The sequence below is a fragment of the Pteropus vampyrus genome, unplaced genomic scaffold (genome assembly GCF_000151845.1).
Source record: "Pteropus vampyrus isolate Shadow unplaced genomic scaffold, Pvam_2.0 Scaffold227, whole genome shotgun sequence".
NCBI classification, from domain to species: domain Eukaryota; kingdom Metazoa; phylum Chordata; class Mammalia; order Chiroptera; family Pteropodidae; genus Pteropus; species Pteropus vampyrus.
This window is the reverse complement of record NW_011889008.1, coordinates 572,975-585,386: the sequence shown is the minus strand read 5'-3', so window position 1 is coordinate 585,386 and position 12,412 is coordinate 572,975. Positions and strand designations below refer to the sequence as shown.

General features: G+C 62.1%; 1 protein-coding gene across 1 annotated transcript; it reads right to left on the bottom strand.

Moving 5' to 3' along the window:
- Positions 1-7,993: 7,993 nt before the first annotated feature.
- CD7 (CD7 molecule) lies at positions 7,994-10,857 on the bottom strand. The gene is made up of 4 exons (XM_011373655.2): positions 10,641-10,857; positions 9,406-9,723; positions 9,050-9,162; positions 7,994-8,379 (listed from the first exon to the last, which is right to left on the bottom strand). The coding sequence occupies exons 1-4, from the start codon at positions 10,708-10,710 to the stop codon at positions 8,272-8,274; spliced, it is 609 nt and encodes a 202-aa protein (XP_011371957.1). The 5' UTR covers positions 10,711-10,857; the 3' UTR covers positions 7,994-8,271.
- Positions 10,858-12,412: the final 1,555 nt, after the last annotated feature.

Sequence of the window (12,412 nt, the reverse complement as noted above, 5' to 3'; positions counted from 1 at the left end):
CAGTGTGTTTATCCATCCCGCTGATAGACACTTGGGCTGTCTCCAGTTTTTGGCTCATGAATAAAGCTGCTAGGAACATTCTTCTTGAAGTCTTTGTGTGAACGTGTTTTTATTTCTCTGGGCAGACACCTAGGACTGGGTCCAAGGATAGCAGTGTGTTTAGTTTTACAGGAAGCCGACAATTCTTTTTCCATCATGGCTGTTTCCATTAGCGTGTCACTAGCAGTGTGTGAGGGTTCCAGTCTCTCTACACCCTCATCAGCACTTTTGTTTTGTTTTTAATTGATGTGAAATGGTACCTCACTGCGGTTTTAATTTGCATTTTCCTGATGACTAATGACACTAAGCATTTTTTTCTTTTGAGAAGGGCAAATCTTTTGTTCAGTTTTTTCATAAATTGGGTTGACTTCTTAAAAAATGTTTCCAACAGTGTCATTTCATTAGAAATGTACTATCACGGGTAATTTCCAGGAGGACATTTAAAGTGGATTACTATATGGAAAAGGGATTTTCAAACGCCCAGCTCTGTGTTTAAAACCCTCTGATAAGATAGCAAAAGTGTAGCTGGTCTAATGAGATTACCTACACGTCTGTGTCACACATGGCGTTGCTAAAGTCAACTCTTAGGCCTCTGGGAACTCTGGATGGCATCCCCCTCCCCCACACTTCCCCCTGCCTCCTCCTGCCCCCACCTGGGGAGGCCCTCAGAATGCTGGGCGCTGGACTGCGGGGGTTTTGGAAGCCTTTTTTTTAACACTTACCTGTGGGCCTGGGCGATTCTAACTCCTGTAAGGATCGTGGTTCACGGCTTTGGCCGGCAAGGTCTTCCTAAGCCACGGTGTTTTTAAAGCAGAATTAGGTGCATCTTGGCTTGCAGTCACCACGCCCCATTTCCCTGGGTCCTGAGATATTTCCTGCCTCATCATCCCAGGAATCACCTCCCCGTCACTCGTCACTCATCACTCATCGCAGGGCCTGGAACTGTAAGGAAAGAGAAGGATGATGACGTCCCCTGCAGGGCGAGGCAGCAGTGACGTCAAGGCTGGCGCCCCGGCTTTCCTGGGAGGGAAAGGTGCCACCGTCCTCAGGATGAGAAGAGGGTACCTGCAGAAGAAGCCAACAGAGGCAGAGGGGTCAGAGAGGCGGAGGCCGCGCTATCCCGGGCGATGGTCTCGGTCAGCTAGGTCCCCATGCGTGTCACGTGTGTCCTGGGCTCCAGCGTCAGTGAGTGAGCAGCACAGTCCTCACCCAGTCAGTCCTTCGGCCAGACACTCATGATCACACGCCGTGTGCCAGCACGGGGACCACGTGACTGAAAGGGTCCACTACACTACTGTGGTCTCTTGCGGTGTGCTTCAAACATACTTGGGAGCAAGAGGCATTCCATGTTTACATTATTAAAATTTCTAATAAGGATTTTTATTTTCCTTTTATTTTTACTTGTGTAAATTGTTAGTAATCTGAACTAAAATATAAAAAATGAAAAGTGGACTATTCTGTTTCCTGGCACACTGGGGTGAGGACTGTCCGACGACCCTCCCCTCCGGTCCCTTCCTCTCAGACTGCAGGGGGTCGGGGTGTGTGTGGGGGGGGTGGGAGGGGAGGTCAGGGAGGGACACCGCCGGAGGGGAGCAGGTGTGTGGGGGAGGAGCTCTCCACGGGGGTGGGGCAGGCTGGTCTGGGCCTGAGTCCTTCTGGGAACCTTTTTTGCGTGCTGGGTTGCGGGTCTCCTGGCCCCCGATTCTTTTCTTGAGTTTCTGACATGAGCCGAGTCATCATCCCAGGAGGCTTGTCGGACAAGCAGACGCCTGGCAGGTGCCCCGACTCGGGGATTGGCACTGGGAAGCCAGCATCTACCAGGAAGCGTGGGCTGGGAGCGATGCTATTGCCCCGGGGGTGTGAGCTGAGTGATGGGAAGGATAGCATAAGACTGAACACAGTCATCACTGGAACCCAGAGCCGCCCTTTAGAACTGCGCCGCCTGCCCCCTGCAGGGCCATCCTGTGGAGGAGCCAGAGTCCCCCCAGAGCAGTGTCCCCCAGGAACCCTTCAGGGCCCAGGCACGGTGGCTTCTTTGGGCAACTCTGCCCAGTATGACCCATGACCGTTCCTAGGCCTTGTCCAGGCCAGTGCCCACCCCTGGGAGGGAGCAGCGGCCAGACTGAATCTGGGCAGGAGTGAAGGGGGCCTGGGGAGCGCTGCTTTAGAGGCCCCATGATGTCAGAGGTGCCCAGGGCCTCAGATCAACACGGCCAGAGGCCGGCCAGCTGGTGAAAGCACCCTCGGTAGGAAAGAGCCGAGCACCACAGATGGGGGGCTCTAACGGGAGGTGGGGAGTCAGGAGGGGGCTGCGCAGTGGAGTCAGGCACGTGAACAACCACAGAGGCGGGAAGGTCCGGGCGGGGGCCGACTGTGCTCCCTACCTGGTGCCCTGGCCACAGGCTCCCGCCTGGCCTCGGAGGTCGTCACCTGCGTCTTCAGGTACTGGCCAGAGGCCAGGGCGGTGGGGTCCTAGGGTCTTGGGGCAGGGTGTCTGGGAAGAGACAGCAAACGTCCACTCGGGGCAGAGCACTGGCTGCAGCCCGGGGAGACAGTCCCAGGGGAAGGGGCGCGGGGACCAGCTGGAGGCCGGAGATGAGACTGGAAACCCTGCTGAGGGACGAGGCTTCCCCAGGCCACATTGAGACCCTCGAGGTTTGCGACAGGCCCACTGCCCAGGTGGCCGGCTTGATTACAGAAGTTTTCATACCCAGACGCGAGTCCCAGGGACAGGAGCCTGGAGGGGCCTCAGACCCTGCAGGCAGCCTCACTGTGGGGACATCGAGACCCCCAAACGTGGTCTAAGGCCCCGAGCTGTGGGTGAGCCTCCGGAGGGCCAGGGCACCAGAGGCCATTCAAACTTCCGGTGAAACCAGGGACTTGTTTTGGGGACTTGGCCTCCGCTGTCCATCGTGGGGCTGGAGGGATGAGGGGGCTGTCCTGGGGGTGAAGCCAGCACTCCTTCCTCTCTGGCAAATCTCAGGGGCCACCCCAGCCGCCCAGAGAAGGAGGGGCCTTCCCGAGTCTGGAGCCCGGTCCCAGTCCCGGCAGGGCTCGGGCCCCTGCGGAGCACTGTGAAATGGACCAAACCGTGACCCCGAACCCTCTAGCTTTCGCCAGTCTGAGGTGTGAGCATGCCCTGGGCCGGCCTGCCTCTGGGCAATGACCCCGAGTTCTCCTCACGAGCAGCGGGTCTGCCTCCCCACAGCCTGCCGTGTGGGCGGTGGGTTGTTGACACTCTTGCTAATTCCTGGGCGAAGGCTGCACGTGGCAGCCGTACCTGCGTTTCTTTAATTACGAGAGAGGCTGAGCATCTTCAGTCCCGTCTGCGTCATTTCTCACCTGTTCACGACCTGCCTGCTCACGCCTCCAGTCCCTCTCATGCTCAGGAGTTCTCGGTTAAGAGTTGGCTCTCACTCTCTGTGCCCTCCAGCTCCCGCATCGCTGGCTTTGGGGTGCACGCCCAAATAACGACCCCGACAATCCCAGCCTCTCAGGTGGGCTTTTAAAGTTCCCAAACTCTGGACCCCCCAAACCGTCACGGAATGTCGTGGGGATGCTCACTTATCTGGGAGAGGGTGACAGCTGGCGAGCCCGTCTCACTGGCCTGTGACCCTCGCCCAGCCCGCGGAGAAACAGCTTCCACCCCTGGGCCTCAGTTTCCCCACATGTCAACAAGGGGCTGGACTCCATGAATTTGGCGCTCCCTTCCAGGCCTGGTGTGACGCGCCAGGAACCGCCGGCTGGACCAGTCCCTGCGCCTGCCCCCTCCCACCGCCAGAGGGCAGCCGGCCCTCTGGGGAGCCCCATGGCTCTGCAGGAAGGCCGCTGCGCACTGGGGACCCTGGTGGGTTAGGGCCGCACGCTGGGGTCCCGCCCCCCTCAGGACCTGCTTAGCCACCGTGCTATGGAGGAATCCTGCCCCGGGACCCGAGGATTCCCGCGGACAGAGAAGAGGGCGCTGCGGGCAGGCCAGGGCGCGGAGGGGCGCGTGCATGGGGTGCATGGACGCCCCGCCCCTCACGGCCCTCCCCGAAGACTGCGGGAGCTGTCAGCACAGAGAGGAGACCGGCCACAGCCCTGGGGTGCCGGGCCTGAGGCCCAGCCCGGGAGCTGCCTTGGTCATTGGCGTGTGTGGGTCCCAGGTCTGGCTGGTGCCAGGTCTGGCTGTGATCCAGGCTCGCGGCCCCGAGAAGGACCCCAGATTTAGGATGTGACGGTGGTGTAGTCGGGCTCCTGCGCGGAAAACGTGTAAACGTGCTTCCGCTCACCGTGTCCCGCATGTGGGGCTGAGGCCCCTGTTGTGCTCTGATATGTGCGGAGTCCCCTGGCGAGCGGAAGGGGAGCAGGAGCAGGAGCAGAAGCGGGCTCCCCGCAATAAAGCTGGTGCCTGCGGTGTCATCCAACCCCGCGTCTCGCCACCGAAACCGGCCCTTCTCGGTCAGCTGGGCGCCGGCAGCGTGTGCCGCTGGCCTTCCGGCCCGTGCCCTGACTGCCCAGTGGGGACACGCCGCCCCTCTTGTAGGTCTTTGACTGAAGCAGCACCCCCACATGTCCTGGGGCTGCGGGTCTGAATGGGAGGTGGCAGTTTTGTGGCTGCTCCTGAAATGCTTCGGCAGCTGGGGCCACCCGGCCTGGATGCGACTCCCCTCCCCCACCCCCTCACCCAGGTCCCCCCTTCACCCCGGTCCACAGTCCACAGGGATGGGGGCTCTCCTGAAGGGAGCCCTCCTTCCTGGCCACCCATCGGGGTGGGGACCAAGGTGGCCGGACCAGCCACCCAGCTGGCTCCTTCCGGCTCAAGCTTGGTTTTAGGAAAGGGGCTGGCAGGCCTGGTGGTCTTGTGAGGACTAACTGCATTAAATGACATTAAATGGCAGTGAAGCCAATGGCTTGGGCCTAAAGGACAGGAAGGTGCTGTCAGGGAGGGGAGCCCCAGGTGGCCAGGGTGTGTCACCTGAGTGGGCGGGCCACCTGCTGGTGGCCAGTGTGTTCCTAGGAGACCAGGGAGGCTCAGGAAAACCCTGGATGCTGTCCACAGACAGCAGGGCAATCGGAAGATCTGCAAAGGGTCGCCCTCAGCCAGGGGACCAAGGAGGAGGGGAGGAAAGGGGGAGGGGCAGGAGGATGAAGGAGGGGGAGGGGAGGGGGCGGGTAGAAAAGCCCTCCAGAGACAAGCGGCGGGTGGGGGCTGGCCAAGGGTCTGGAGGCCGGGGCTGAGGTGAGAGCAGCTCCGGGTCTGTGGGGGTGCCTGGACTCAGCAGGACTGCGGGCAGGGCTGGCGCAGGGCAGGGTGCACAGGGATGCCGGCCGGCCAGCGTCAGCGCTGCGCCCCCAGAAGCGAGGGCTTGAGCTCAGGCCCGCACTGCAGGTGGCTGTGGGCATGTGTTTGCTGTAGCTGTGGTTTGTGGGAGAGCGTATTGTACTTACTAGCTGGTTACCTGATTTAGAGCTGTGAAAGACACCGGATGTGGGCGCCACTGGTACTATTGCAGATGGGGGGCTGGGTGGGAGGACAGCCAGAAGGGTAGCAGGATGCGGGGAGGACGAGGGCTAGGGCTGAGCAGGGCCGGGGGTGTGAGAAGCCGGTGGGCGGTGCCACAGCTCTGGCAGCTCCTTCTCACGCCCCCCAGCGGGGGCCGCAGCCTCACCGCAGCCTCTATCAAGCAAGGGCGCCGTGGGCAGTTCGCAGCAGCTCAGCTCTGCACCACCGGGAGCGGCGTGGGGGAGGGCCTGTTGTGCCCCAGGCCTGCAGGCTGACCCGTCGGGGAGGGGCCCGAGGGACTCTGACCCCCGCCACTGCCCAGTGTCCATCCGAAGCTCTCCTCCCAGGACACCCACATGCAGCGGCTGTCCCACCCCCCCCAGCCCCGCCCAGCCTTGACCTCAACCCCAGTAGCTTCCAGAGCTGACCTTTCTCATGGCCCTCAGCCTCCATCTGCTCCCTGCACCGCTGTCCTGGGCAGATTCACTGCCCGCTGCCGCCTTTGTCCCCAGTCGGAGGGACCTTGTTATCCCTTCGATGGGTCACCATGCTCCCCGCTCTCCCAGAGCGAGTGTGTGACCTGCTGCCCCCCACCCCGTGCTACCTCCGCCCTGCACCCCTACCAGGCCCCAGACACAGGGGAGCCCAGCGGCCGGCGCAGTCCCTGCCCCCACTCCTGATCCCTGACCGCCTCCCAGGTGCCCGCTGCCTGGGGACAGGAGCCCTGGCTGTGCCCCCAGCACCTGGACCTCGCCTGTGCAGGGTCCGCTCGGTCAGTATCTGTGGGTGGACGCAGAAGTCACTCGTTCGCAGGAACAAGAACCCGCTGCCCCTGGTGCCTCTCTCGGGACTCCCAATTGATTGTGGCCCCACGGACGTCGGTCAGTCAGGCCCAGCTTGTTCCTCCCGCTGAGCACCCACTGACCCTGACCTGGCTGGGTGTCCCTGCCCTAGGAGACCCCAAGCTGACTCACAGCAAACGCAGTGTGTGGCAGGGCTGGAAGTCCCCAAAGTGGGACAGGGGCTGGCGCTGGCTTCAGTGAACCCTCAGGGTGGCAGCCTGAAAGGAGCCTGTGACCCGGGGTCAGGTCTGCCCGCGCCCCCATACCCCAGCCCCCAATCCGCCTCCCATCACCTCCCAGGTGGAGGTGGTGGGGGCCAGGCGGGTTCGGCAGCGATTCGGGGAGCCACCCCACTGGGGGCCAGGCGGGTTTGCCATGCAGCCCCGCATTCGGGCTGAAGCGTTTGCTGTCTGTCTGGGAGGGGGATAATATACTGGGGTGAATGGTGTGCCCTCAAATTCACGCCCACCCAGAACCTGTGAGTGGAACCTTAGTCACGTTAAGGTGAGGCCACCCTGGCTAGCCCTAAATCCGGTACAACTGTGTTCTTATAAGAAAGGAGAAACGGGGACCTAGCCCTGCAGACACAGGAAGGGGCCACTCTGCTCTTCAGAGCGAGGAGGCCACAAGCTTCCAGAAGGAACCCACCCGGCCTTGACTTTGAACTCCTGGCCTTGGGGATGGTGGGCAAATAAATGTCTTGTTTTAATTAAGGTGCCACTTTGCTGTACTCTGCTATGGCAGCCGCAGGAAATGAGTATGGATTTCTTTCAGACACCCCCCTGCTGCTGGGCCAGACACCCCCCTGCGGTGGGGGCGGGAGGTGTGAGGTGTCACCACGACCGCCGCCCCTTTTCCTTTTGCCGAAAACCTGAAAGCCTCGAAGGCCAGAACTTCCAGGCTCCCTGTGTTTGTAGGGGCCAAGGTGAGCGAGCCACGCCTCCCCAGTAACCGGCACGCTTCGTCCTGGCCGCTTCGTCCTGGCCGCTTCGTCCTGGCCGCTTCGTCCTGGCCGGAGCCGGCTTTCAGACACGCCAGGCCCACCCCGGCCCTCCTCAGAGGCCAGGCGCCCTCTCCTGCTGCCCGGTGCCTCCTGTGCCCCCGCCCCCTGCCTGCGTCTGATGCTTCGGAGAATCACTCCACTGCCTTCTTGAATTCAGAGCTGCCTCTGAGGAGCCTGACGTCACCTGAGTTTTGGGGTTCTCTCTGCTTTCGAGGCGCTAGTCCCTGGGCTGCCCAGGCTTAGGCTCTTTAACGAGGGCACTGTCCCTACCCTGGGAGTGCTGTCGTCACCCCCTCTGCTGCAGGCCCCCAGTGGAGGGGTCCCTCCTACTACCTGTGCCTCAGAGTCCCCTCTCCCTCTTTCGTTCCGGGGGTCTTCTCCCGCCACTCACTCCACCCGTTTCTCGGGTCAGTGACAATAGTTTCATCCCTAACCTGCTCTTGTGCACATTTTGCTGACTCCTCTTTCCTGCTGCCCGTCTCTGAGGCTGGCCGTCCGTCCAGCCCTGCTCTCAGAGGTGGACACGGCCCCGGAGCCTGTCCCCTCCTGGGGAGGCCGCCCTGCCCAGAACGTGAGCCTCGAGGGGCCCAGGTCTGCTTGAGAAGAGGTCATTGGAGTCGGGGGAGGAGAAGGACACTTTATTTGTGGCAAGACTGCCCCCCGCCCTCTGCCAGGCTGCCCGCTGCCCCGGCCTCAAGCCCATCAGACAGAGAAACCAACTCCCGCCCCGTGAGGGACGAGCAGCAGAAGGACAGAGGGACTTTCTCCCTGGTGGCTCTGAGGTGCCAGGCGCAGCGGGCAGGGTGAGCAGGGCAGCTTTGAGAGGGGGAGGCAGGCGAGGAGGGCTTCCTGTAGGAGGCGCCAGGAGGGCTGGCCCCAGCCATGGGCCTGGGGCCGCCCGCTCAGTGGTACAGGTTGGAGGAGGACACGTTGCTGCGGCGGCTGCAGGACATGTCCTCGTAGACCACGCACGCCTGACTCTCATCCTTCCTCTGGCAGAGCTTCTTGATCTGAAAAATAAAATCTGTCTGTCAAACTCTGCTGCCTGGCTCTGCCTCCGCCTCCCGCCTCAGGGCTAGGCTGGCATGAGGCCAGTTCACGGCCCCTCAGGTCTCCTGAGCTGCCCCCAGCCTGGGCGAGGGGGCAGTGGTGGGGGGTGGGGGATAGCGGTGACCTTGCCCCAGGGACCTGGACAGGGAGGGGCCTGGGCTGGTGCCAGGGGACAGAGCTGGGCAAACAGCTGAGTGACCAGGGCCTGGCCGACTGTCTCTGCTGTCCCTTCCCCTTCCACCTCTGGCACAAGCTCACACACGCTCACACACTGATTTCAGGCCCACAGCCCTCATCCTCCCTTGCACACACGCGTGCTCACACACACGTGCCCGCTCCGTCACACCCAGGCATCGCGCACGCTGGGCCTCCTCTTACTCCTCCCTTAGACGTCTGGCCAGGGCGCGTCCCGGCCCCGTGCCTGCCCCTGCGCTCCCGACTCCCTAGACTTCCCGTTCCGGGATCCCCCCACTCTGGGCTCTGTGGGGTCTCGTGGCCGCTGGGGGTCGTGGGTCCTGGGGCTGGGGGCTTGGCCCGTTGCCCGGTGCTTGGGGGTTCGCCTTTCCTCCCTGCTCCCTGAGAGGAGATGGCTTACAGGGACACGGGAGACAGCTAAGGGGTCACACTGACCTTTGTCTTCATCAACACACACAGAGCCCCCAGCCCCACACCAATGTAGAAGAAGCTCATAGCCAGGACCACAAGGAAGGTGAAGTGTGTCGGCCGGGTCTCCTGGCATGTGTCTGGAAAGAAGAGACAGAGGGACACACTTGGCAAGTTGGGGAGTCCGTGAGTGCCTTCAGGATTCAGGGCAAGAAGGGGGCCTGAAGTAAGGGGCAATCCAGGGGGCTCCCTGGAGGAGGCAGGCTGGAGCTGGAAGGAAGGACTCTGGCAAGTGTGGAGGAGAGGTGCCCGGATGGGGGCAGGCGGAGCCCGGCCTGGCCAGCAGGCGGGTGGAGTGGTCTCAGGGTGGGTGTTCCCCCTACCTGTCACCACGACCAAAGTGCCGGGACCCCAGACCTCGTCCTGCACGATGGCCTGGCAGACGTAGGTGCCGGTGTCGGCTGGCTGCAGATGGTGCATGCTGATGGTCAGGTTGTGCTGTGATCCCGAGAAGGTGACCCGGCCCTTGAACCGCTCATCCACGGTGGGCTCCTTCCCGTCCTCGTAGTAAACCACGTTGGCCAGCTTGGGCCAGTGACTTTGCTTCAGGTAGACCCCGAGCAGAGGCTCACGCGTGGAGCAGGTGATGCTGATGGAGCCCTTCTCTGGGGCGATGGTGTAGGGGGGGGACTGCCACACCTCTGCAGGAGGGACCTGCCACCGTCACCACCAGCCTGGCCGGAGGGGCAGAGACCCCCACACCCCCTCTGCAGGGGATGGTGGCCTGGAAGAAGAGGCCCCACCGCAGACCGGGCGCCCATGGGAGCCGAAAGCAGCCGAGGGCGCCAGCTCCCTGGTGGCTGTGTGCAAGTTCTGAAGGGCCTGTGGTGGCCGGGCTGCCTGCGGCCTCTGCACGCAGGGTCGGGAGCCTGGGTGTGGAGCTGGGCTTCTCCCTCGCTGGGCAGCCCTGCCCGCTCTCCCTGGCTCTACACCTTCTCCCCCTGCATGACAGTCCCCAAGATAGCCAGAGGCACTGTCCCGACCTGGCTGCCTCAGCTTCCCCACCATTTCCAGTGGCTCTCTTGGGCGGGCTCGTCCTGGCTTGTCCGTGGGACACCCAGTCAGCCCTCGTCTGCCTGGTCTCAGCAGGCCCAGCTTCTGTTGCAAACACAGACCTTCTTGAACGTAATCCGATCCTCAGCTCGTCAACAGACTGAATTCTGTGGCTCTTATTTTTCTGGCACAAGAATCCGCCTGCCGAGTCCCCCTTCGCGGCCCACCTACGCCCCTCATCTGACTGCAGAACTTCGCACATAGGTCAGTTTTAAAAAGCAAACTAAGCGACAAAGCTCTCTCATGACAAAGATTGTAGGAAGTCCCTGACATTCAGGTGGAGAGAGAGAGATCAAAACCGTGGGCATTCTGCACCCAGATGTCACCAACGCCAGGCGCTGGCTGTTTTGTGACAGGCTCTGCGGGAGAGTCACACTCTGCATCCCCAACTCCTCCCTCCTGGGAAGGGGTGTCCCCAGGCTGGAGCCGGGGTGGGGACGCCGAGTGCACGGGAGGAGGGCGCAGTGGGGGACGGACGTGATGAGAGACCATTGGAAGAGCTTACCTGGGGTGGCGCCGTGCAGGGCCCCAGCCAGCCCGAGGAGCACAGAAAGCAGGGGGGACTGCAGGGCCATGCTCACTGCCACTCTGCCCACCACAGACTCAGCGACGGGGGAGACAGGGCCCCTTCTCACAGGCCTGCAGAGGCTCTTCCTGTCTGCAGCACCCAATTGCTCGCAATCACCTGGAAGGTGCCACCCCCAAAGCCCCAGTGAAAGGTCACCTCCTCGGGAGGCAGACAGGGAGGTGGCTGGTGGTAACTGGTGGGGGGCCCTCTGGGAGGGCTTCCTGGAGGTGTTGCCACGGGTGAGGGAAGGTACTACGGCCGGGCTGGGGGGAGCGGCCGCCGTGCTCCCCCACTGTCCCACTGGGTGCCCACAGGGTGGCTGGTTGTCCTGGTCCCCCGCCCCTCCCACATCCACACAGGGAACATCAGGGGAGGGGAGATAGGAAGGTAGGGGGCACAGGGGCAGGAGAAGGGGCCCCTGGGTGCAGTGGGGTCAAGCTCCCGCTGCCTGATCAAGCTCCTGGGCCACTTCCTACTGGGACCTGATTTATGCCCAGAAACCTGGCCCGTCCTGCGGCGGCTCCCTGCGGTGTGGGCGCTGCAGGGGGTGGGGGGCAGGCCCTGTGCTGTGAGGCCTGGAACTCAAACCTCCAGACACAGACAGACGAAGGGCGGACACATGCGGTCAGAGGCCCAGGCGCAGCCCCTCATTCCCGCCTCCTGCCCAGGGGTGGGGTGGGGGTGCAGGGGCGGAAGGACTTCGTGCCCCCCCCAATCTCAGGATTAAAATGGCTTTTAAATGCAGCAACACTTTTGCTCTGTTTCAGGCGACACGGCCCCCAAAGCAGGAAGTCTCGGGTGCTGTGGCCACTGAGTCCGACAGGCTGGCCCCACGGGGGCGCAGACCCAGCTCTGTGGTGGCTGAGACTTGTTTTGACCGAGAGATTCGAAAGCAGCCATTCTGGGACCCCTGGACGTGCGAATGCCACAGAGATAGGACCTCAGGCCCCAGTGTGGGGTCCATGCAGGAGAGGGGACTTGCAGAGGACGTGCCTCTCGGTTGCCTTAGAGAGATTTAACACAAGAAGCAGCTTCTTTTAGATTTCTATGTATTTTCCCATTGACAAAATTTGTACTTCCCAGCTCATCTGATGCTTTATTAATTGCATTATTTTTATTGGGTTAGTGTTACAGATGATTTTCAAAGCATTGGAGTAGTACTTCTAGAGGGAGGCTTCTGTTTTTAAAAATGATTTTGTTAAAAAAAAGCCAATAAAGATTTATTGCTATTAAAATATATCTACAAGTCAAGGTGCACGGCGGTGATCACGAAGACTTCCGACACACGCGGTGGCGGGCAGGGCGGAGGCGGGAGGGTGGCGGGGCGAGGGCGGGCGTGGGCGTGGGCGTGGGCTCAGGTCCCGCCCGCTGCACTTGCCCCGCCTCTTTCCCAGAGCCGCGCCCCCTGGTGGCGGCGGGGGCCGGCGCCCCATCTCAGGCCTCTAACCCCCCCCATCTTGGACATTGACCACTGTTAGTAGGGGCCCCCAAACTTGTTTTTGCTCAGAGTCAAAAACGGGGGCGCCTCCGAGGGGCAGGAATTTCCCCGCGGGGAACAGGAGCCCAGGCCAGGATGGAGGGGGCGGGAGGGAGAGGCCCTGAGAGGTCCCCCTGTTTGGTGGCTGGCACTGAAGTCGGAGGTGGGGAAGGGCCTGTCCCTGGTCCCTGGCGTGGGTGACCAGGGGAAGCCCAGGATGCTGCCAGGCTTT